The sequence below is a fragment of the Diceros bicornis genome, chromosome 35 (assembly GCF_020826845.1).
Source record: "Diceros bicornis minor isolate mBicDic1 chromosome 35, mDicBic1.mat.cur, whole genome shotgun sequence".
In the NCBI taxonomy this organism is placed as follows: Eukaryota; Metazoa; Chordata; class Mammalia; order Perissodactyla; family Rhinocerotidae; genus Diceros; species Diceros bicornis.
In genome coordinates this window covers 19,072,502-19,098,459 of record NC_080774.1, presented here as the reverse complement: position 1 = coordinate 19,098,459, position 25,958 = coordinate 19,072,502, and the positions used below count along the sequence as shown (strand labels likewise).

Here is a 25,958-nt window from a genome sequence, read left to right as displayed (position 1 = left end):
CAACACCAGAGGTTCATTCTGGTGCTAAAAATAGACTGTGTTTAGACACTCTGAGGCTCCGGCTGGAAACACTGACTAGAGTAACTAAATACTGCCCGTCCCGCAAAGGGGGCCTCTCTGCCTCACCCTTGTGGAAACTCAAGCCACCCCAGGGAGGGAGGCAGGGTAGGGATCATCCACCACATTCACAGAGGGTCAGAGGCTTCTCATGTAAAATGAAGAGGGACGAAGCGCTGACAGCCAGCTCTTAGCGAGTGCCCGCTCAAGCCCCATGTTATCTCACTGAATCCTCCTCAGACCCCAGGAGGGAGATTCTGCAGTCCACCCTCTTCATGGAGAGAAAACTGCAGCTCAGAGAGGTGCAGGCACCTACCGGGTTTCCCACCTGTAAGTGCAGGAGAGGATGCGAATGCAATTGTGGTTTCCAACGTGTAAAGAGCAAAGGGAGACGGAGAGGTGAGGGGCTCACTGAAGGCCAGCACGCGCCCCCGCCCGGGGGCATAGATACACAATCTGTGGATGAGGAGAACCGTCACACCTCTCTTGCAGGTTGCCGGGAGGGAGGAGTTTGTGTGAATGTGTTTGTAAAACCTCTGGACACAGTGTCCGGCATGTGGTAAGTGTTCAACAAATGGTAGTTAGCTTCATTTCCCATTCTCTTTGGGGTAGAATTTCTGTCTGGAGAGAGAGAGAGAGAGAAATGGGGGAGAAAGAATGACAGATGGGCATGAGAGGCAGAGAAGTCTGTGGGGTTGGGGAAATGGGACTGTGGCTCAGCAGGGGCCCCTGAAGCCCAGGACCACCCAGAGCTGAGAGACGCAAGACGCTGCCTCCACACAGCCCTGAGCGTGCAGTGCTCTGAGGCTGTCACCCAGCTGTTCAGCACAAGGCACGGAGCCATGGCTGTAGGTTTAAGCCCAGGGGGAGGTCAGTCCCTTGACTCTTTTCACTTATTTCCTCCACTAGTGTTTCTTGGGGGCCTACTACGTGCCAGATGCTGGGGCTAACGCGGTGAGAAAGCAGACACGGTCCCACCCACGTGGGGCTCAGATTCCAGGGTATTCTCCCTCCAGGGACCCCCGCACCTTCTAGCACTAGCAGGATGGGGTAGGAGGCTCAAGTCAGCATGCCACTCCCCAAGAGGAGCCCCCTGCTCACAGTCCCTTCCTGGGCCGGCCCCCTTCCCTCCCCACACCACCAGTGCCTCAGTCTCTCTGTTCCCTGCCAGCTTCTAATGAGCTCATTATCCTCTTAAAACCCATTTGGCGTCCACTTAGAGAAAAGATGTGTTGAAATATAAAAGAATGAGAAGAGAACAACAAAAAGGACCAGACCCAGAAATATCCTCAGAGAGACAGAAAGCCACAGGGAACGCAACAGCCGGAATCTTTGTCGTCTCCACGGCAGCAAATGAGCTGCCGTGATGGCTTTAAAGGCTGTTCCATGTGCCCATGAGAGGGGCGGGGCACGGGGCTTTCCTTGAGCACCTACTATGTGCCAGACACTCTTCCTGCAATTTTCAATTCAATCCTCCAGCAATGTCGTTTTGAGGATGTCAAGATTCTGGTGCCCACTTTACGGGGGGAAGCCTCAGTCTGTGAGAAGAGGTGTCTTGCCCCGGTCACACAGCTGGTGGGTGCAAGAGGCAGGATCTGAACCCAGGTCCATCTGCCTCCAGAGTCCACGCTCTGGCTTACATGCCTCTGGAAGGGCTGGTGTCCCCCGCCCATCCCCATGAGGGCTGTTGGCCTTTACTCATCCTGGTCCAGCTGCAGAAACATCTGGCACGTATGTGATCCACACGGAATACCGGGGGCACCCCCCACTGCCAGGAGGTTTTCAAGCTAATAAGAGACCGGTCTTTCTAAAGTGTCGGCACGACCAGAAATCTTCAGTGGATCCGCACGCACGCCGTTAGAGCACAGTCTGGACTCCTGAGCTTGGCGTTCAAGGCTCCCCATGGTCTGGCCGCACCCACTGCTTACCTGCGTTCTCAGCCCTAAGCTCCTTTGCCCCTGTGCTCCATATGTGCTGTACCTCCTCCGTGGGGTGTCCTCCTGCTGCGCACCCAGAAAACGTCGACTCCTCTTGCAAGATCTGCCAGCTCAAGACCTCTCTCTGGGGGAACCGTCTCCGCTCCCCCCCAGACAGTTGCAGACCCTCACTTCTCCAGGCTCCCACATTCCAGGGCTTCTCACCCCCGGGTCCACAAACCCCTGACGTTGTAAGCCAAAATCTGGGAGCTTATGTGCAAGGGCTCTTTTCTGGGCATACGTCTGTAGTTTTCATCAGAGTCTCAAAGGGATACAAGACTAGAACAGACGCATGGTTAGGAATAGAGTCTGTGAAGTCAGATGATCTTGGATTCACAACCCAGCTGCCACTTACCAGCTGTGTGGCCCTGGACAAGTTACTTAATCTCTCTGAGCCTCGTTCCTCTCTGCTGTGACATAGATACAGATTTTCCTCATAGAATTGTTATAAGAATTAAATCAGAGTATGTATATGTTTAGAGCAGTGTCTGGCACATAATAAGTGCTTAATAAACATTAGATATTAATATTAATTGCTGTTCTATATCGTATACATACATCTACTATAGGACTTATCACTGTCTACCTAGTATAGTGATTTAGTATAGTGATTGTTTAAATTGCTGTCTCCCTCAGTAGACTCTGAATTCTCTGAAAGCAGGGACTCTGAATTATTTATTTCTGCATCCCAAGCACACACATAGTAGGCAAGCAACACATGTTTTTAAATCAATGGAAGAATAAGTGGATGAATGGGCTGCTACGGTTCAGATGAATGGATGGATGGATGGAGGGATGGAGGGCTGGAGGGATGGATGGAGGGCTGGAGGGATGGATGGAGGGCTGGAGGGATGGATGGAGGGATGGATGGAGGGCTGGAGGGATGGATAGAGGGATGGAGGGATGGATGGAGGGATGGAGGGATGGAAGGATGGATGGATGGAAGGATGGTTGGATGGATGGATGGGTTAATGAGTAAATTAATGGTGGATGGATGGAGGGATGGATGGATGGATGGAGGGAGGGATGGAGGGATGGATGGAGGGATGGATGAATGGATGGATGGATGGAGGGATGGATGGATGGAAGGCTGGATGGATGGATGGATGGATGGATGGATGGATGGATGGTTGAATGGAGGGATGGGTTAATGAGTAGATTAATGGTGGATGGATGGAGGGGTAGGTGGATTGATGGATGGATTAAAGAATGGATAATAGATGGGTAGATAGACTGTGACTTAATAGATGGATGGATAAGCAGACTGATGGATGGGTTAAAGGATGGTGGACAGATGGATGGGTTGATGGATAACAGATAGTTTGACCCCACAAGAACATGGATTTTTTGCTGTTTTGTTCACTTATCTATTCCAAGCGCCTAGAACAATAACTGGTGCATAGTAGGTGCTCAGTACTTAGTTCCTGAATGAATGGGGTGGCATATGGAGGACTCTACCTTGAACCACAGTTAAACTCCCATGCTGCTGTCTGGATCCTGAGGGGCTGTTACCATTCAGATCATCCACGGGCTGACAAATGAATGCCCCACATTGGCTGAAATTGTCATGGGGCCCCCTGCTGGTGACAATATGAAACAGCATCAGCCAAATGGAGTTTCCTATTTTCTAATTTACGTTCTATTTTCCTCCTGGCTGATGATCCTGAACGTTTACTCATAAAGTGGTGGTTTACAAACCTTTGTGCTCATTACCATCACTTGAGGGCACCTTGTTACACCTGTAGGCTTCCCCCTCCACCAGAGATTCTGGCTGGAGAGGTCAGGGATCTTCGTGTTTAACCAGGCTTCCAGGGGATTCTGAATCAGATGCTCCTCGGACCACATTCTGAGGGACTCTGTCAAAGAGTGAGCCACTGCTGGTCATTGGGAGGCAGTGGAGCTGGGCTGCTGCTTCAGGGGCTGTCTCTGAGTTCCCAGGTGATGTCCAGGCTATGTGGGAAAAGGACAGAGTCAAAAAGGCAGTGGTAGACACTCAGTAAATACTAGTGAATGGATACATTGCTAAATAATCCTGCCTTCCTTCTTTTTCCTTTTCTTCCTTGGATAGAAGAGAGGGGCTATGGGCTTGATCTCTCCCACTAGAACGTGAGCCTGTGAGGGAAGGGACTTTGTCTCTCTGGTTCATGGCCTTATCTCCAGCACCTAGGACAGTGCCTGTGACATAGAGGGTGCTTACCAAATTTGTTGGGGAAAAAATGAATGGATTTGATCTGGTTCAATATCAGCCACGTCCAGCAGGCTCTTCAGCAAGGACATAGAAGTACTTTTTGGACTTAAAGTAACCCATGCATCAGCGTATGTTTGACAAATATATAGGAAGTGCGGGGCGTAAGAACCTGTGTTTGTCAAAGATAGAGCTTGTCCCCAAACCAGGGCCCAATAGGATTCAAGCCCCCAAATTCCCAGTGTGGTTTAAAGGAAATGGCAGTCTTCTAGAAGACTCAGGACTGGGCTCCTGTCCAGCACCGCTGGACGCTTCGGCCATTGGTTTCCTCCCCTCTCTGCATTCTGCAGCACCCCGAGAATGTTCAAGAACCTTCGAGCTCTGGCCTCTGTGAGGAGGCTCCTTATTCCTGTGTCTGTGCTGTTTTGCAGGTGGTAGCCCCGAGCCCTGATCCTCGAGCGGATGGAAGCCCACCAGCTTCTGCTTTCACAAGGTGGACACGCTGCATGTGGCCCCCAGCTGGGGAGGAGGCCAGAAACGGCCCTCGGTGAAATAACCCAGCCCCGACAGGCCTGAGGAGCCGAGGAAGGGGGAGATGTGAGCTGCAGCCTCTGGTGACCCACAGAACCCTCCTCTGATTGCTATTTTCAAAGTTCCTTGGGAACTCTCTGAGGCGAAGAACAAGATGTAGGAAGATGAGACCAACTCCTGGGTGCCCCGAGCTTCAAAACCCCTTTTGTGGCCCAAAGAAGCTCACCTTGACCTCGGGAGGGCTGGTGAGCTCTGTCCTCCCTTCTCCTGGCGTCAGCCGAGCACAGGACGTGCCCTTCCACTCTGGTATAGTCAGTCACCTTTGCAGAGGGAATAAGACTGAAGACCCCCAGGGGTTCCATCCCTAAGGGAAGCTTGGGAAAGGGAGGCTCCCTTCCTCCCCTCCCCACCCCCCCCCCAGCTGAGCCCCAGCGAGCCAATCCGGAATGATCCCGCTATGGCCAAGCTCTGGTTCAAATTCCAGCGGTACTTCCGCCGGAAACCCGTACGTTTCTTCACCTTCCTGGTGCTCTACCTGACGGCCGGGAGCCTCGTCTTCCTTCACTCTGGCTTCGTGGGCCAGCCCGCCGTCTCCCAGACCCAGGCCAACCCCGCTGCGGGGGTCCCGGCCGAGGGCGCTGAGCTGCCCTTCTTGGGCGACTTGCATCTGGGCAGAGGCTTCCGGGACGCGAGCGAAGCCTCGAGCATCGCCCGTAGGTATGGACCCTGGTTCAAGGGCAAGGATGGGAATGAGAAAGCCAAGCTGGGCGACTATGGCGGAGCCTGGAGCCGAGCCCTCAAGGGGAGGGTCGTCCGGGAGAAGGAGGAGGAGCGAGGTAAGAGGGGTGGGCATCTGGCACAGATGGTGGCTGAGAAGGAGGGAGGGGGAGGATAATAATATAATAACAGCCGCCAGTCTCCAGGGTTTAATAGGAACCAGCCGTCATATAGTGATAGCTACACATATCAAGAGGTCTCACTATCACCGCCATTTCACAGAGGAGAAATTGCAGCTCTGAGAGATGAAGTAGCTTTCCCAAGGTCACACAGCTTGTAAACAGCCAAGCTTGGATTTGAACTCTGCGTTTATCAGAGTTCAAAGTCTGACTCTGCCCTGCAGCCTTTTTCAGTCCTTGTTAAATACACACAAAAATAAAAACAGCTGGCATCTACTGAGCACTTACTGTGTACCAGGTACTGTTCTAAGCACTTTGCATGCATCGAATTATCATAGCTCTATGTGGTAGGTGCTATTATTCCCATTTCAAGGATGAGGAGACTGAGGCACCAAGAACCCAAGGTTACATAGCTAGTCATGCAGAGCTTCTGCTCCACCACATGGCCTCTCATCCACCTTGCTGGGTCCCTTGCTGATGGTGCTTGGGGGACATCATTGCCCTGGGCATATTTTGTTGCATTTTCTTAGCCTTTCGCAGTCCAAAAGGGCTTTTCTTTGTGAGTGCATTACTCTATTTGATTTTCACTACACTTCATGGACTTAAACGAGGACTATGATCCTATACCCAGTTAACAGATGTGGAAACTGAGGCTTGAAGAAGTGAAGACACTTGCCCAAGGCCGCGCAGCTGGTGAGCGGCAGCGCTGGAGTCCTAATCAGGTCCAGCTGGCCTGGGCACTTGGCTGCATGACTGTCCCCTGGAGTCTACGGGTGTCTGCCCATCTGACCAGCATGCTGGGGAGGACCCTGCAGCCCCTGCCATTCATGAGATTAACACGAATGGACGTTTCAGGAATCTGGGCCGGATGGTTGGGAAGATCCACTGCCAATCAGGACAGCAGGAAGACCTCCGTAGGCCTTGTGTTCCCTGCCACACGTCACACTTCCACTGTGATTCAACACCCTTCCTCCACCACGGAGGGAAGCAGAATCAATGGAGGGGACTCATCCTGGGAGCACATTCCCCTGATTCAGTCCCACCCTGCACCTGGCTCAGGGGCCATCCAGAAGACCCTACCTTCCCACCCGCGGGAATTTCCTAGATTTCTGCCTCTTCAAGAACCCAGTGTTCACAGAGAGGTGAAGGAGAGGTGGGAGGTGGCAGACGTATTCCAGCTCCACCCCAACTGGCCATGTGGCCCAGGCAAGTGGTTTCACCTTCTCACGCCTCAGTTTTGTCATCTGTAAAATGGGAATAATGACTCCTCCTTCCCAGGGCTCTCCTGAGGGTTCAATAGGACAATGGTGGTGAGAACACCTAGCAGAGTGCCTGGCACATAGTAAGTTCTTAGAGGTGATCAGGAAATTCTCGTGGATCTACCCGGAGAAGGAACCCCAACTTTAGGCAGGTGAAGTGTGAGGTGCTACATTAATGGAGAAATTGTGATGTGGCTTCTCTCTCCACCCTCTCCACTCACCAAGCTCCATCTCACCCCAGCCACTCCAAACTCCACCTGCAAGCCCCAAACTTTGCAAACACCGAAGTTTGTCACAAGGCTGTATCTTAGGATACGCTCCCATTATACTTAGGATAAATTCCAGAGTCCCTGCCATGGCCCACCTCCCCAACCACATCTTGCCCCTCCTCCTTGCCACTCCTCATGCCCCTCACCAGACCCCACCCCGCTGTCCTTCTTGCCGTTCATCGAACACACCAAACCCGTTCCTACCTCAGGATCTTTGTAGAGGCAGTTCCTTCCATCTGGGATGCTCTTCCCCCAGATCTCTCCCTTCCTCCCTTCCTTCAGGTCTCCAGTCAAACCTCACCTTCCCGTAGAGGCCTCCCTGGACTGTCCTAACTAAAATAGCCCCACTTCGTACCTGGTTACAACCACATACGCCAGTTTTATTTTTGTCAAGAACTTATCGCCATCTGAAAGCATCTCATTTATGTGTTTGCTTCCTTGGTTATCGTCTCTCTCCCCTGCTAGACTGTCAGCTCCTTGAGAGCAGGGCTGTTGCCTGTCCTGGCCGCCTCTGTTCTATCAGCACCTGGGACAGCGCCCGGCACAAAGACAGTGCGCAATACCTACTGTTGAGTGAATGAATGTTGGATGCACAAATGAATGAGTGACCGTCCCTCTGCCTGGAGTGCCTCCGAGGGTTAACTCTACTCCTCCTCCAGGTCTCAGCTTAGCTTGCCTCCGGGAGATTGTCCCTGGCCCCCTCCAGGCTTGATCAAATGCTCCTCCTCTGTGCTCTCTGTCATGGCCTTATATGAGTGGTACTTGCCTGTGCTTGTCCCCTGACAGAATATGAATTCCTTGTGGCACAGCTGATATGTACAACAATAACATTATAAAATGAAAAGAGAGAAGGAAGAGAAAATAAGAAAGAAGCCCAGAGCCCAGAGCTCTCAGCAGGCAGCCATTGGAATCAGGCGGCGTTATTAAGAAAACACAAATCCAGCCTGTCCTTGATTAACTTCTTCAGAGTTCAGCGAGCAAAGATAACATATTAGATTAACACTAATAAAGACGAGACGCTTCTCTGACCTGATGCTAAAAACATTTGGTTTTTCTCCGAGGCTGATGAGGGCTCTGCTTGATGCCGTGATGGGGGACTTGAGCTGTAAAGGATTCAGAGCCCTCATCACGGCCAGGAGGGGAGGGAGGAGCTGCTCCCAGGCTGGGCTGGGCTGGGTGGGACCTTGGCAGTCACCTTGATAGCCCTTTACCTGCCCAAGCCTTGCAAGAGCCTGTGTTTTGAGCAGCCAAATCAGAGCTCAAATCCCAGTTCTGCATCTTGCTGGCTGTGCTGCATTGGGCAGGTCAGTTTGCCTCTCTGAACTTCCGTTTCCTTTTGGGGATAAAAAGTATTTAACATCAGATGATTATATAAGATAAATTGACTGTGTGCTTTCTAAGTGCCAGGCACTGTTCTAAGCATTTTACATCTATTACATCACATAATCTTCATGGCAACCCAATGAGGTAGACACTGTTATTAACTCCATCTTACAGATGGAAACTGTAAGCAGAGACATTAAGTAACTTGCCCAAGGTTATCCAGCTGGAGGAGGGGGAAAACCAGTATTTGAACCCGGGTGGTTTGGTCTTACGCCCAAACCTTAACCACGGCATCACCTCACTTCTCAGTGCACAGAAAGTGCTCATCACAGAGCCTGGCACACTGTAAGCACTTAATACGTGCTGGCTATTATTCTTAATATTGTAATTCTGCAGGAGAAAACAGGGGTGTATAGAGGTGATATAAAATGACACTGCTAGTCGGGGGCAGAGCCGGAAGCCAAATCCAGTTTGATTTCAAAGCCTGTGCTGTTTCTGTTTCCCCCAATTACAAAGGGCATGGGCTGGGTGTGAAGGAGGACATGAGGAGATTTAGTCTGCACTTTTGGAAGGGACAGAAGGGCACCCTCCCCATCTCCTCCTCCTAACCTGAAGATCCAGTCTGCAGGTGGTTGAGGGTCTGGTCTGTGTCAGGGACTGTGCATCCATACTCTCCTTTCAGCCTCATATTAGGTAGGAGTTATCGAGCCCCTTTCATAGAGGAAGAAACAGAGGCTCAGAGAGGTCAAGTGACTTGTCCAATGGCACACAGCTGCTAAGAGGCCGAGCAGACTTCAACCCAATTCTGTCTGAGTTTAAAGCCCTTGTGCTTAACCACTGAGCTATACAATTCCCAGCTCCATTCATTCATTCATTCATTCATTCATTCCATATTTATTGTATACCTACTGTGTGCCCTGCCCTGTGTTGGGAATGAGAGATGGAGACACAGTAATGATTCAAGCACAGTTTTTCCCTCTGAGGAATATTCATAGCCCCATAGGAGAAGACAGGCAAGTAAAAAGATAAATTAAATTTCCAAAAAATAACTTTTTTCCTGATTATCAAAGTCACACATGCTCACCGGAAAAATATTACAATACATTGAAAAAGAGAAAGGCAAAAATAAAAGTGGCCCAGTCCCACCATCCAACAACAGCCACAGTCAACACTGTTGGTGTATTACCTTCCTGTCTTTTTCCTTTACGTGCGTTATTTCCAAAACATATATTTTTTATGCATAGCATTGTACTCTGCTTTTCCCCATTATAGCACTTTTTCATCTTCTTAAAAATTCTTCTACAATGAACCTAAATTATTTCTAATTTGAAAAAGTAATGGATAGTACTTGGAAATGGTTTTGAAAAGTGTTATGCTGGAGTTAGCCAGGGGACTCCAGGATTCCAAGGGAGGGATCCTGTTCAGCCATGGGATGTATCTTGGCTGCCTTCCTGGAGGAGGAGATAGTTGAGCTGAGTCTATAGGGTCCGTGGGCCTTGACCGAAAGGAAAGATGCATTCCTTGTACCCCAGAGAAGCCAAATAGGAGCAGGAAATTCCAATTCCCTACACAAGGAAACCCAGATGGCACTGCAGTGGTCGTCTCGAAGGACCACCTTCCAGGATGGCAGTGAATCCCCAGCAGGGAAATAACTATTTCTTGAGTCTCTAATCTGCACCAGGCCCTGTTCTAGGCTCAATGCAAAAATTAATCTTACTTACAGTCAATTTTATAATCCCTGTATTAGCGTCCTAGGGCTGCCGTAACAATGCACCACGAACTGGGTGGCTTAAATCAACAGAAATTTATTCTCTCACAGTCCTGGAGGCCGGAAGTCTAAAATCAAGATGTTGGCAGGGCCGTGCGCTCTCAGAGGCTCTAAGGGAGAACCTGTTCCATGCCTTTCTCCTAGCTTCTGGCATCGCCAGTGACCCTTGGCATTCCTTGGCTTGTGGCTGCATAACTCCGATCTCTACCTCTGTTCTCACATGGCGTCCTCCTTGTGTCTCTGTGTCTTCATAAAGCCTTCTTCTTATAAGGGCATCAGACATATTGGATTGCCCCCCCCAGTATGACCTTATAACAATGAATTACATCCACAATGGCCCTGTTTCCAAATAAGGTCACATTCTGCTGTCCTGGGCTTAGGACTTCAACATATCTTTTTTAAAAAGCAATTCAAGCCATAATACCCCTATTTTTTATTCCCGCTTCTAAGGTGGGAAAACTGTATCTCCAAGAGCTTGAATAATGCTGCCAGGCTACAGTAGTGCCAGGATTCGAACCCAGATCTGGTTGACTCCAAAACTGTTCTCCTTCTAGTACAGTGATGCCTCCTGTTTGTGAATCTACTCACAGACAGTAAATAAGGAATACAAATTAGTTCATGTTTAGCTACCCTTTTAACAAATTACCTTTATTGAAGACAGCAAAATTTCTTGAAAAGGAAGATTAATTGAAGCAAATGAGAAAAGTACAGGAAAAAAAACACCATCAGGAGGGTTCTTTTCCAGATGCCTGTGCTCTCCCAGGCTCACCCTCACTGCTTTCTGTGCCTGAGATAAATAGCCTGGCTGGGGCGACTTTGCCATTTCAGCAATATTTGGATGGCTGTGGAAATGAGATGATAGATGGTGTGAACACGGCCATTAATCCACCCTCAAGTGGCCTGTGATTTTGCCTCTGTTTTGCATACCTGACCTCCCGCTCGTCTCCGGCTTGGAGAGAGATTCTGCTACCACAGCAGGATTTGAAGGCGGGCCCCTGGGAAAATGGCTGGAGTGGGTTGGCGGTAACCCACTGATGAGTTCAGTGCTCAGCGGGGTGATAGGATTCCAGGGACGGGGTCAACAGTTGTGATGGCCACAGCCTGCTCTGAAGGGTCAGTGGGGAAGGAGTCACCAGCCCTTGCTCAGGACAGGGAGGAAACTGACTCAATGTCTGTATCCTGACCCACAGAGCTCAGCCCACTCATCAGGCCACAGTGCCTACCACGCCCATTTGTCTCCAGAGCATCAGTGAAGGACTGTGTATCTTTTTCTCCCTCCTGTTGACGGATGAGGAAATGGAGGGTTTCATCACCTGTCATCCTACGAGTCTTTGAGCACCTGTTGTGTGGGACGTCACAGCCCGAGGCCTGGCCTAGTGGACAGGGGGTGCGGTTAGAGAGGCTTTAAGAGCCCAGGCTTTGGGGCAGATGGCCCCACAGCCAAATCTCAGCTCTTTTCCTAAGGGACCCTTCCTCTCCCATCTTCCCCCGGCAGGTCTCTGAGGCTCGGATGGAGATACCCTCCTCTCAAGCCGAGACCCAGTGTGGTCCATGGGAAGGGGAGGCTTTGGAATAGACAGGCCTGGCTGTGGTTTGGTCCAGACCCTCACAGCTGGGTGGACTCAAGCAACTTAGCTTGAGGGCCAGCATATTGGTCAGTGCTCCTTTGGTGGCAAGGGACAAACACCATCTTGAACCAACTTAAGCTAAAGAAGAAAATGTGTTTTGTCTTGTCACTAAACTCTGGAAGGGGCTGGACTTTTACATGAATGTTTTGTGCCCTTCTCTCTCTCTCATCTCTGCTTGTCTCTGCCTTGGTTCGGTTCTTCTCCAACACAGACTGACTTGGGTGCCAAGGATTGTGGCCGTTGGTGGCTCTGGGCTTACAGAATGCCAACCTCATAATCCAGGGGAAACAGATTTCCTTCTCCCAGCTTTAATCTATAAGAATCCAAAGAATGGGTCGTGTGCCCTTCCCCGGAGCAATCACTCACTGGCTGGTGGGAGGGACAATACAATTGGCCTTGCCAAAGTCAGAGTCTCCCCATGGTCAGGAAGGGTAAGGTCTCTTAACAGAAGAATAGGAAGAAGGGGTGCTTTGAAGGTGCAAACAGTACCATCACAGTCCACTCCTTCACTCCACAGTGGACGCGCATGCATACGTGCACACACACACTCTTGCCCCCGTTAATTTGATTATAAAAATCTTATCTCACACAATCCTCTGTCCCACATATAGCCAAAGGCTCCTGCCCTTACCCTAAGGTGAGACCACCCAAAGTCATAGCACATCCAGCTCCAAGCCCAGCGTGTCTGGAGCATGAGCGTTCCTCCCCATCAGGTCTCCACGTGGCTCCTTAGGATCTTGAAGCCTGCGGTCCACCAGGAAGTGAAACCTCCCCAGTGTAAAATGGTTGGAGGATAGACCTGGGCTTAAATTTTAAGTGAGACACTGATAAGCTGTAGGAACTTGGACAGATTCCATAGCTTCTAATTCCACTTAGAATAGAGGAAGAACAGAAGCCACGTGAGGAGTGACCAGTCGGAACATACACTATGTGCCAGAACTGAGATTCACTTCTAAGGCAAACAGATGTAACAGTCACTGGGATCAGTTTCCTCATCTGTAAAACGGGTTGATATGAAGGGTGTGAGAGTTGAATGAAAACAATTAGGCATGTCCCATAGTAAAGCGGACAGCACATAGTAGGTGCTTAATACCTGAGAGTTTTGTTCCCCCCTCTCTCTCTCTCTCTCACACACACACACATGCAATCTGTCGATCTGATGACAAAGACCTCAAGTTGCCAAAATAACCTTTGCTCCTTCCTCTCTCCATCTCCTCTCCTTCTGTCCTATCCCTTCGTCCCTCCCTCCCTCCTCCCTTCTTCTCTCTCCTCTTTTCCCTCCTCCACCATCCTACAATGCATCTTCGGACACTCTGTCCTCCAGTGAACTATGGAGCTAAAGTTGGTGTGAAGCCATCACCAGCGTCGCCCATGGACGTTCCCTCTCCCAGCTCAGGTGTGAACGGCATCCATGCCCCAGGTTGCAGGGCCATGATTCCTTCTGTGACAGGAGGGGAATTTATTGTTGAACAAGCACAGTGACAAGACGTGGGCTTCTCCAGAGCTGTCACCCTCTGACGTGCCCGCTCCAGGGAGGCGATGTTTCTTTTAAAGATGGACTGTTCTTAGTCGACCAAATCACCTCTGTCTTATGAAAGAAATTCAAGGTGATCGAGGTCTAGACACATTCCAGCGGGGCTGACAAATTCTACACTTAGCAGTGCGGCATTGAAGGGCACGATTGCTCAGCTATAAACCTTTATCGTCAGCTAGGCTCTGCTCTCCTCCAGGCGTGAGGGAGGCAGGGAGCCCACAGTTTAGACAGACAGCAGCCTCACCAGGGAGAGTGATCAGTGGCGTGTAGCATTTTCCTCCATCCTTCCTTATGACGGCCGTTTAGTTCTGAGGGCTAGCTAGATCCTCAGTCCAACCTCCAGTTACTCCCAAGTGGAGTAGTGGACAGAGCACTGGTTTGGGGCCCCCTGGACCTGGATTTAAATCTTTGTCCCAACACCAACTAGCTGTGGGTCTCAGACAGGCCACTTCCCCTTTCTGAGCCTCAGTTCAATCATCTAAGAAAAGAGCGTGAGAAAGCCAAAGCTTCCCACTTCACTAGGGTCATCACAGAGATCCCCGGATGCAGGAAGAAGCAAGCAGGAGTTCAGAACGTAGGCTCTGGAGCCGGATTGCCTGGGTCCAATCCTGGCTACACACATATATGCTGTGTTTCCTTGGGCAAGTGACTTCACCTCTCTGGGTCTGTTTCCTCTTCTGTATAGAACGGGAATATTGGCACTTACCTCATAGGGTCATTGTAAGGATTCAATGAGGCAAAATGCTACAAGTAAGGCATTTAGCAAAGCGCATGTCCAAATTAATAATAATAATTGTAAAAACATATAGGAAAAGACTTTATAAACTGTAAAGTGCTATCTTCATGTGTAAGAATCACTATTTACCATGAAGTACAGGAACACGTTTACTACTTTAAGAAAACCACGTGAATGGTTTATAATTGGATGGTTGTTTACGTGATTTAAAATTTTCCTTTGGATGGAAGCATTCACCTTGGCCCCCCAATATAGGCAAACTGTAAAGTGCTTACACTGCATTGTGAATGGCCAGTTTCTTATTCCACTCACCTTAACCTTGTCCCTATTATATGCAAGACACTATGGTAGAAACATTTACACAAATCATTCCATTTTAACTTCAGTGGGTTGATATTTTCATCCCCTCTATGAAGAAAACTAGGCCACAGAGAGGTTACTTGGCCTAAACTCATTAGTCCAATGCTGGAAGGTAACAAAAGTGAGATGAAGACCTAGACCTTGAGATATCCAAGTCCAGTGTTCCATCCAAGGAAAAATAAAATCTGAAGGCAGCTTGTAGAGATGATAACAAGTATCAAGTATCAAGCTTTTCAGGGCTGTCTTAACATGTCTCATCTGCTTGGTGCTTGGGAATGACCTTGGCTTGGATTCCTGGGTGCCCAGTGTTCACCAGTAGAGCCCAGAGGCTTGACCTTAACCTTGGTGGAAGAAGGGTCCCCTCCTTGTCTCTGCTGGCCTCCAGGGCCCACAGCCTTACCCACTGGACTCATTGCCCTTGTGGATCAGGTTCTGCTAATGCACATGACTGTTGGTCTCTCTTGTTTCTGCTTCTCTGCTCAGAGGAAGGACATTGGTACCAAACGGTCAACAAGTCCACATAGCCAGAGGCACACTGGTTACTCCTGTAACTCTTTCGGCTTTGTCCCCAGCCAGCTCTGACTCTTCTCCTCTCCCCAAAGCCAAGTACATCGGCTGCTACCTGGATGACACCCAGAGCCGGGCCCTACGAGGCGTCTCCTTTTTTGACTACAAAAAGATGACCGTCTTCCGTTGCCAGGACAACTGTGCAGAACGGTAGGGCCCCAACATTGCAGGCTCCGTTCATTTCAAACCCCTTCCTTCTCAGGTCCCCTGCCTGTGGTGTTCTTTCCTTTTCCATGGAAAGGCGTGGGGGAGGATGAGCATGTGGGTACAAGGAAGGAGGGATGCGAGGGCGTGTGTGTGTGTATGTATGCGCGCACACATGCATGCAAATGAGCAGCATTGTTCGGGAGTTGGTCTATGGGAGTTTGTGACTGTGCAGCCGTGTGAGGCTGTGCCTAGGAGTGAGTGTGTAACACGCAGTGTGCAGGGTCAGCTCGTTATGTTTGTGAGCTTAATGCCAATACACTATTATCCTTAAATAATAGTGGTCGTGTGTGCAGGAGACTTTGTGAGTATGTGTGCAGGAGTCCAGAATTGTGCTTGTGTGTGGGAAAAGCACGAGTGTGTGTTGATGTGCATGTAGGTGTGAGTGTGAGCGTGAGGCTTGTGAGATGCCCGTGGGAGGGGTGAGCTGGGAGCCTGGGTATCAGGGGTATTTAATGGTTTCCCAGCAGAGAAACTCCTTGCTTTTCCCCCAGGGAGAAACACTCACCTATCCAGACAATGTTTTCCAATCTAAGAAGAAAACGGTGTTCTTGATTGGCACATGCCCTGGGGGAGGGAGCTGACTTTCCAAGAGTTGACGAGGCCCCAAAGCCCTGGGGAACGGGAAAGGACCCTCAGTCCAGGCCTGGGCACCAGCATTGCTGCCCTGGGGACACTGGGGCGTGAGCTTATGTCCTGGGTCCCTTGCGACCTTCTCCTCTCCATGTGTCCTGGGTCCCTTGACCTGGGGTGGCTTGTGAAGAGGCCTCTGATATGCTCACTTTCAGACTCTGGCCGGCTGGCTCTGGAAGTCACAAGGTCTGAAGGACCTCAGCTGCACGGCTGGAGTGGAAATGGGCAAGTGGGTGGCCGAGGGACTCTTCCCTCTGTCCCTGCTTAGGAACCCCTGTCCCCTTATAATCAGCTGCCCGAGCAGTCCACCACTGAAGCTCTGAGCCCAGGACCCTCTCCAGCTTGCAAAAGATTCTGAGCCCTTGATGATATTGAGCCATTCACTTATTTATCGAGCTGTGGGAAGACAGAGGTGAACTGCACAGATCCACGCCATCGCGGAGCTCACAGCCTGGGTGGGGAGACGAGCACATAAACAGCAAAGCACAGTGTGGCGAGACGGGGTTGAGGGGGAATAAATCACACACTGTGGAAATGCAGAAGAGGCCCCCAACCTGCCTGGAGCGTCAGGAGAGGCTTCTCAGAGCGGGTGGCAGCCGAGGGGAGCTTCCGAAGATGAGTCAGATCAACTTATGTAATTCAGTTTGGTTCAGCAAATATTTATTGGCTGCCCACATGGGCTTCCAGGCGCTGGAGAAGCAGAGATGAGTCAGCCACAGCCCTGCTCTCGGGGGCTCCCCAGCCAGTTGGGGCGACAGAGGCATGAACAGGTGTGGGCCATAGAGAGCAACAGCTTACACTTAGTGGGCGCTTGCTCTGTTGCAAGCACTGTTCTCAGCGCTTTGCAAATATTAGCTCTTTAACCCCCACAAGATCCCTACCAGGCAGGAATGTTATGATCCACATTCCACAGAGGAGGAAACTGGGGTATGGAGATATCAAGAGTGATGGGTGCTAGGCTGGGAGTGCTAGGTGCGGGGAGGTCGTGAAGATTGAAGGAATGGAGGGTTCCACAGGGAGGGCTCAGGAAGAGTTACAAAGGTGAGCTCTTGAGCTGGGTTTTGAAGGATGAATAGGAGTTTTCTAGGTAGGCACAGTAGGACAGAAATAACAGCATACTCAAAGACCAAAACTCCTGAAACATCCTAAATACCCAGCATCCTGGGCTGTATGGGGTGCACAGAAGTTCCCAGGGGAGTTGTCAGAAGGGGACGCCCACTGACACAGGGTCTTGAATGCCACCTAAAGCATTGGCCTTGAGGGCAATGGGGAACCACTGGAAGGTGTTAATCTGGGGAGTGGTCTACATTCATTCAACAATATCCTGGGTGTCATCCCAGGATATGGAGATGACCCACAGGGTCACTGTCCTCGTGGAGAATATATTCTAGAGCAAGAGACAGGCAATTTACAAGAGAAATAAAGGAATAAAAAGATCATTTCAAAAGTGATAAGAGCCATGAGAAATAAGTCAGTGTGGTGGAAGAGTGCCCAGTGGGAGAGGTGACATCAGGAGGGGGGTCAAGCGTCTCTAGCTGGACGTCGCTGCTCTGACATTCACGCCCAGCTGCACATTGGCATCACTGGGACACTAAAACTCTCACTGTCCAGGTCCCACCCGGGCCTGTTCACTTAGACTGTCTGGGGGCGGGGCACAGACATGGCATTTAAAAAATGTCCCCCAGGTGATTCTAATGGGCATCCAGGTTAAAGAACCCCTGAGAGTAGGGTTTGTAGGCTGAGCTAAGCCATCTGGATGTATATGTGAGTGCAGTGGAAGCCACTGGGGGGTTTAGGCAGTGGAGAGGTGTGATCTGTTTTAATTTCTGAAAGATATTTCTGGCAAAGGAGACAGCAGTGAGATCAGGGTCAATAGTCTGGGGCCCTCTCAGACACTGATGGGTGACCCTAAGGATAGTGAGGCTGCCTCCATTTCCCTTCTTATACTTGGTTATCCATTGCTGTGTAACAAGTTATCCCAAAATTTAGCATCCTAATACAGTAAACATTTATGATGTCACATGGTTTCTGAGTGTCAGGAATTAGGATTGTGGGAGCAGGATGAGCCAGGCAATTCTGCCTCCGTGTCTCTCAGGAGGCTGCGTCAAGATGTCAGCAGGGACTAGAGACATCTGAGGGCTTGACCGGGGCTGGAGGATCCTCTTCCAAGACGGGCACTCACGTGGCTGTTGGCTGGAGGCCTCAGGTCCTCGCCACCTGGGCCTCTCCAGGGGGCTGCTTGAGTGTCCTCACAACATGGCGCCTGGTTTCCCCCAGAGAGAGCCATCCAAGGGAGAGAACAAAGAGGAAGCCAAAATGCCTCGTATGACGGAGACTTGGAAATCACATACCATCTCTTCCCCCATCATCTATTCAGGAGAAGTGAGTCACTAATTCCAGCCCGCACTCAAGGCAAGGCAAATGAAGCCCCACCTCTTGAAGGAAAAACTATCCAAGAATTTGTGAACACACTTTAAGACCACCACACTGCCCCACCTGTGGGTCCCTTGGCATAATTGTTCTTTACCTGGCCAAGCAGCTGTGGAACTCCCTTCTGGACGTCTCCCTGCGCCTCCACTCTCCTCCACCTCAGACTTCATACTTTCTGAGCATCCTTTCTGCCACTTGCTTTGGAATTGATAACACCCACCAGGCCTTTTTCTTGGGAAGTGTTCCTTCTATCAATGGGTCCAATGATACAAGAGGGGCCCCAGGGGCGCCTGAGAACTGGGGCTTGAGAGAGACAGAGACTGAGACAGACAGGTGGGAGAAGGAGGCTGGCCCAGCTCCAGGATTTCAGTGGGATCCAGGCACCAAGATGCCCAGTTAGTTTAAGCTGCTCTTGCTGCAGCTGCCCAGGTGACCATGTGGATCACATGCCACCCCGAGTAGCTGGGGTGTGTGGAGGCACGAGTCTGTGTGGGTCTGTCTCTCCAGCCGGCCCCCAGAAGTCCAGAGTGAGGGTGGGAGCTGAGAGTCCCTGTTAGTTCTGCCTTACATGACCTGTGTTTTGCAGGCTGCTCCCCGAGGAGCCCTCGTGGTTCTGGAGAATGCCAGAGGCCACCTTGGGCAAGCGGGCTGAGCAAGGCTTGTCCTGCCTGCCTCCCTGCAGAGCCCCCCGCTGGAGCCAGAGCAAGAAACGCCCCTGTCATCTGTTTACAGGATGGGTGTCCACTAAAAGTCCTTTTTAGGAAACGATGCAGTGGCTATAAAAAAATAGTTGAAAACCTGGCAGTGCCTGGATTTTTTTTGTTTTAGCAGAAGGAATTTTTTACTTGGCTGGATACACAACCTCGGTTTTGCTATCTTCCAACGGGAGGCAAAAGTCCCTGCCTCATCCCCTCGCTCCAGCTCCTCTCAAGGGACATAGGGGCATCATTCCTGGGGGCGTTTCCTGGAATAAAAGGGCTGGATTCTAGGGCTATGTTTGGCTCATGGCTCTAGACAGGGAGGCACAAGAGAGTGGGGTGGGGCAAAGGACCACAGGATGTGAGGGGTGTGTGTGTGTGAAGCATGCCATGTGCTGAAGGTGTATACAGGTGGTGTGAACATGGACATGGTGTGTCTGTGTGGGCGAGTATATGGGGGTGTAAGACATCAGGCGGGATGAGGCGGGTGGATGGTCCCTGGGGGTCCTGGTCCCCAGAGCGCCCCCATCCCCTGGGGTCTCCAGGCCAGGTGAGTCTCCCTGTCCCGGGGTCTCCATGGTGGCACCTCCCTGGCCTGACAGCAGCTTCCCCCAGGGGTTACCTGTATGCCGGGCTGGAGTTCGGCGCCGAGTGCTACTGCGGCCACAAAATCCAGGCGACAAACGTGAGCGAGGCCGAGTGCGACATGGAGTGCAAGGGCGAGCGGGGCAGCGTGTGCGGTGGCGCCAACCGCCTGTCGGTCTACCGGCTGCAGCTGGCCCAGGAGTCGGCCCGCAGGTGTACGTGAGTCGGCCCCGCCCCCTCTGCGGCTCCGCCCTCGGCCTGCTGGCCGCAGCCCTCGCCCACCTGCATGTCTGCCCTGCACCTTCCGTGGCTCCCCATCCCTCCAAGCCCTTGGCTGCCCTCCAAGGCCGCCACAGTCCTGCCCCAGCCTCGCCTCCCACCCCACCCCTGGCAGAGACTTTTACTCCAGCTACTTCAAATGCTTCCACGTGCCCTCTTCTCCCCCTCCCCTCTTGAATTGCCTCCTGGGCCACTGCACCCCTCATTCTCACCCGTCTTCCTCCTTAACAAACCCAGCTAGAGCCTGAGCTTGGCCTTCCTTCCTGGTTGTCTGAAAGCAGACTCTCTAACGAGGAGGATGACGAGGGTGATGGTGACAACAGCAGCAGCAAACACTCCGTCCTTCTCTAAGTGCCTTGTGTGCAGTAGCACACACAATCCTCACAGTGACCCTTGAAACAGGCACTGTTATTCCTCTGCTCCCATTTTACAGATGAGGAAACTGAGGCTCCGTGTCACATGGCTGGTAAGCAGTGGAGGATTTAAACCGACTCCAGAGCCTGCCTCTTTAATGCTCCGTGGAGAGAATTTCTCTCGCTCATCAGTGCTTCAGGCTTGCTGGAGAAAGCCTCCAGTTTCCAAACTGAGGGAGGAACGGGGGGATGAACGGGAGAAGATAGGAGCTGGCCCCTCTTCTCTGGACGTTGTCCCATTGTCCCCTTTCTGGGGGTTGAATAGCATAATATCTGTTCAGCGGGAATCTGCTGTGTGCCGAGCACTCTGCTGAGCCCACTGCAGGCCGGATCTCATTTACCTTCCCTGCCGCCTTTCCAGGCAGTTACCACTGTTGGTGATCCCCTTTTTACAGCGAGGAAACTGAGGCTTAACGAATTTAAGTAAACCTGCCCAAGGTCACACAGTCTAATTAAAGATGACCTTCCGACCTCTGAAAAGAGCTAATGGCCTTGACAAAACATGGAGGCTGCGGTTTCTGCTGGTGACCCTTCTGATGCAGTCCGGAGGCAGAAACAGAAATCCGCAACCACACCTCTCACCCCTGGGCCAGCGCTTCCCAAACTTAATGTGCCAGTGAGCCCTATGGGGATCTTGCTAAAATGGAGATTCTGATTCAGCTGGCCGGGGTGAGATTCTGCATTTCTAAGGAGCTCCCCGGTGATGCTATCATGCTGGTCCACGGACCACACTTTGAATAATAAGGCCTTAGACCTCAGTGGCGCTGACAAGGCCCACCTAGAATGTAGGCCTGCCCACACAGGTGGACTTGGCAGAACGTTAACACCTGTCTGCGTGCAGAGAGAGGCCTCTTCCGTGTGAATGTCATTGTTTATAAAAATTCATTGTTGCTTTGCTTGATAATGTTCTGTTTTTCAAATCCCATGTTTTTGGAGCCCCGTTCAAGCTTTGCTCTGCAATAGGGTCGAGCATGCAGCCACTTTGCAAAGGGGCCAGTTTCTACATACAAACGGATGAGCCGTCTACCTCCCCATGGTCGCCTCAGTTCACCCAGGTCTGAAGGTCTGACTGGCAGAGGACAGAGACCGTGTATGAAATCCAGGCTGGAGAATGTCCACACAGCAAGTTTCTGGTTTGGCCATTAGTGTACTGAGGTTCTAATTTGATGGCAGATTTGTCGTCCTTACCACTGATCCTTTTATGCCAATATTTATGTTATTTTGATGGTGACTTTGATCATTGAAAGAGATGGTCTTAGAGTTGTAAGTATTTAGAGGGAAAGCAGCTGCCACTGAAACCTCCTAGTGGATGAGATAACAAGAATTGGGCTGTGGATGTCATTAGCCTGATATTAGCCAGCACTCCTTCTGGTTAATGTTTAGATTGGCTGGGTAATCTGGAACATTCTCTCTCTCTCTCTCTCTCTCTCTCTCTCTCTCTCTCTCTCTCTCTCCCTCACACACACACACACACACACACACACACACACAATTGTGGGGGATCACTGGTATAATAACACTGTCAGGGACCATCAAATATTTTTTATTCAGCTGAAATATACAGACCTCAACACACAAAGACCACTAGATTCTGCTACAATATGGTGTGTTTTGCCCTTGTAGCAGTGGGAGGGCTGGGTGGTTGCCGGAGAGCAGCCCCCGAGGCTGGCAGAAGTGTTGCTGCACCCCTCAGCTTGCCCACATTTGCAGAAGCAAAATTACCCAAGAGGTATTCTGTTCCATGTGAGAAAGAAATCTTTGTACTTATGTCCATGAGGGGGAACACATTCATTTCTACTGAAAGGGGGGTCCTGGATGCTCTACATCCCCTCCAGTTGTTCTGAATCACCACTGAACAAGGTTTCAGGCTTGGGCACCTTCAGCTGGAGTCTCTAGAAGAGAATCTAAGCCTTATTAACCTCAAGGCTACTATGGCTGAGACGAGGATGGAGGTGGCTTGGATAAGGAGACAGATGGTTGATGATGTGTCAAATTTGGACTCCTGGTGAGCTCCCAGTTGGCAGTATGCTGTATGGAGAGAGCATGGGGACCGTTCATTGAACTGAAACAACTGATGGCCTCCCACTTGGATTAGGCATGGAGAGGATGGATGGAGAATAAAGCACAGCCCCTGCCCTCAAGGAGCTCACCATGTAGTGGAGAAGTAGACCCAGGACTGGTGGGATCTGTTCAAGCATGCGGGGTATGTTCAGGGGATTGCAGGGGCTCTGTCTGCAGGAGCCGAGGGAGCAATATTTAAGCTGAATCTCAGTCTAAGGAGATTTCCAGGTGAAAGGAGAAGCCATATATTCCAGCCATGAGCAAAAAAATCCAGGCCAGCAAATGTCGTGCGTTGGATGCCCTATTGGAAGCACCCTCCTCACTGATGTCTCATTTTACAGTTTTAGAAATTGAGGCCCAGAGAGCAGAAGTGGCTAAACTGACCAGCCCTTGGGGAGGCTCCACAGAGCAGGGCTGTTTGGTTAGGGCCTTGAAGATGCATAGGTCTTTGCCTGGTGTGGAAGAGGAGGCTCTCCAGAGTCAAGATAAGTCATCAAGGGATGGGAGAGAAATCTAGGCAAAGGAACAGAGTGCGCAAGAGCCTGGAGGTAATTTCAGGAAATGATAGGCAGGCATGGGTTTTTCAAGGCAAGGGTGCTTCTTAGGGACCGAGCTGGGACCCAGTCTCTGACTCCTAATTTGGGTGCTCACTCACTACACTGCTGTAGACACCTTGACCTCTTGGATTCTGAACCCCATCTCCTCTCTTTTAGGGGAACTCCTTGGCTGCAGCTTAACTCCTTCCTTCTCTGGCCCCTGATCTCTCCTCTGCCTTGTTTCCTGACTCTAAGCAATATGGAATCTCCACTGTCTTTCCTCTGACCCAGTGGTACCCTTGGCTTCCAGTTCCTGGGATCTGATTTATACACAGATAAGTCAGAAAGGGAGGCCTTCCAAGTTACTGGCGCATGACACTAGCATGTATTACATCAGGCAGAGAAATGAGCTAACACTCTAGGAAATAGGTATGGTGGAAACCAGATTCCATGTGTAGAGTCATTAGTTCATATTAACACTGTGTCCTAATCATGTTTACCTGAGCAGTGTCACAGAACTCTTAATGATTGTGAAGATCCAAAGGAGGCTTATTATCTCCCAAGCACCACCCTGGTGGGGCGTCTGCCTTGCGTAGGAAGTCAGCTTATCTGTTTCTGAGGTGATGGAATGGTCCTACAGTGGCAAAAGCATTAAAAGGTTGACAGGGCAAATGTCTGCAGGCACCCTGCTATTCTGCCTTGACACACACTCTCACACGCATGGACTCTTTGTCCTTGTTACAAGAGAACCGAGAAATGGACTTCCTTCTTGGTTGGAATACATTTTTCACAGCAGTTTGCTAAATGTGTCGGCAAGTGTAGCTTTCCCCCAGGGGCAGAGACCTGCTGGTGATTTGAGAACATTATGGCTTTATAGGATGTTGCAAGAAATTTCATTTGCCTGAAAGATTCTTGCAAGATATGCGTCGCAAGATTCATTAGAACTACACTGAACATATACGTCAGCTCGTGGGTGGCTGTCCATGGTTCTGACTATCATTTAGTGCTGCCTAAGATGCCCATAACTGCAAACCAGCCTCTCCCAGGGCTCAGCACTTTTTCCTCTTGTTTTTTCTTTTCTATCTTGGTGAAAGAAAGTATTATGAACCTTACATTATCACTGAAAAAATAGATCCTTGGATTTATGATTCACAATTTACATAGTGGATTTTGCGTAGTGTTAGTTCTGGCAAATTTTTGTCTTTGCAAGTTAGAAGAGGAATTTTGTGCAATGCTTCATGCTCACGGATGCTCCATTCTAACCGCTTCTGCTGAAGGAGAGCCTCAGATAACCATGAAAAGTCACACTGGATGGGTGGACCTTGTCTAGCTCCTTCTCTGCCAGGCCCAAGGCCTCTCCTTCCCCCTTGATATATGCCTGGGACCACTGCATTTTATAATTCAAATGGGCCTTCATGAGTTATGCTGTGTAGGGCCAAGGGGATGATAGCGGGAAAATTTTTCTCCTTCTGTATCATGATGGGGGAGATTGGTTTTCTGTCCTTCCCTAAGCAAAATCCAGACAGGCTATCGGAGCAATGTTTTGAAATCAGGCAGACATTGTTTCTATCCCAACTCTCTCACTTACTTGCTGGGTTCACTTTGGCCAAGCCGCTTATTTTCTGAGCCTCAAGTGCCTCATCTGTAAAATGGGGACAATTCCAACCTTTAAAGATGACCCTGACCACCAAGTAAGATACAGCACGTAGCACAGTGCCTGTTGTGGAGTGGTTATCACGCCCCCTTCTTCCTAAAATGAGAACTCCTCAATTCAGTCTGAGCAGCACCCCATTCAAGCTATTTGAATTGCCAACAGCTCGCAGGAGCCTTTGGTGATGCCTAAAAATAGCTGGTTTGAATTCTCCTCGGACGGTTGGGCTCTTTGTGTAATTCAATCTCTCTTTGATTATAGGTAGGCGCTAACAGCTCCCAGCTCACTGCGTTTCCTTCTCTCCGACATCTTTAATGCAGTGGAGCTTGGCCTAATTACCCGGGGGGTGGTGGCCTCTTTCAAACCAAGGAGAACTCTTCCACACCTGCCTCTAAGCTGATGCCTGGTGACATTTACCTCATTTTTGTGAAGCCCCAGAACAAAGAGATGATAGGACTTCAGAGATACTTGTAGCTGGTTCCAGGCTGTTCTTCATCTGCCCCCAGCAAAGAGAGTTGACGAACAGTTGCTCTGCTCGCCTCTTGCTAGTAAAAACCCCAAGCTGCTGAGGTCATGCACCCTCCCAGCTGGCAATGGAAAGCTGACATTATCAGAATGTGGGGCAAGGGCTTTTGTGATCTTTGGACCCCTACTGTGGGGCCTGAGAGGGTTTCTGGGAAATTCAGGTGGCCGGCATGGGGTCTCTGGAGCCCAATCACGTTAGAATTGGGCAGGCCTCCTGCAGAACAGCAGAGAGGTGGGAAACCAGGATGTGATGTCAGACAAGGTTGGGGCCAGATCCCAACTCCGCTCCTCACTAGCCGTGTGACCTGGAAAGGCAATCGAATCTTGTTCCGTCTCAGAGTCTCCGCCTGCAAAACAGGATAATAGTATCATCTACGTCATACGTTGCTGTGAGGATTAATTGAGATACTAGATGTGTAATGCACTTAGCACTAATGACAGGCAGTGAAAAGCCGATATTTCCATTGTCATTATTCTTTAGTAAGTGTTGATTGGCAGGAAGACACTACCCGAGGTTGCTGCTATTGTCCACAGGCTGTGCACTGCACAACCCCAGGGGGCGCCATTCTCACAGACTATGGGCTGTGAAGAGCAGTGGCCCTGAACTCCATGCAGGATTTCCCTTGTGGATTAAACATGCTCCAAGATCCGAGATGTTGTAAGCTGGGCTCCCTCCCCCAGAGATAAGGATGTGAGCCTTGGTTTTCTGGGGAGGCGACCCCAGGATGCATCTGTAGGGGAGTGGAGAAGTGAGGCAGGGGAGAGAAGGAGCTAAGACAAGGTCCTTGACAAAGCAGGTCACTCCTGAGGACAGCTGAAGCTTAATCCCACTGGGGAACTCTGGGAGATGATGG

The 25,958-nt window shown here is 50.5% G+C and overlaps 1 protein-coding gene across 1 annotated transcript in view; it reads left to right on the top strand.

The window, feature by feature from the left end:
• Window positions 1–5,206: 5,206 nt before the first annotated feature.
• Window positions 5,207–25,958, top strand: part of WSCD2 (WSC domain containing 2) — a 50,852-nt gene continuing 30,100 nt past the window's right edge. Inside the window, exons 1-3 of the mRNA XM_058532285.1 lie at window positions 5,207–5,585; window positions 15,125–15,239; window positions 19,670–19,854. Coding sequence (XP_058388268.1) covers window positions 5,207–5,585; window positions 15,125–15,239; window positions 19,670–19,854 — 679 coding nt within the window. The remainder of the gene's footprint in view (window positions 5,586–15,124; window positions 15,240–19,669; window positions 19,855–25,958) is intronic.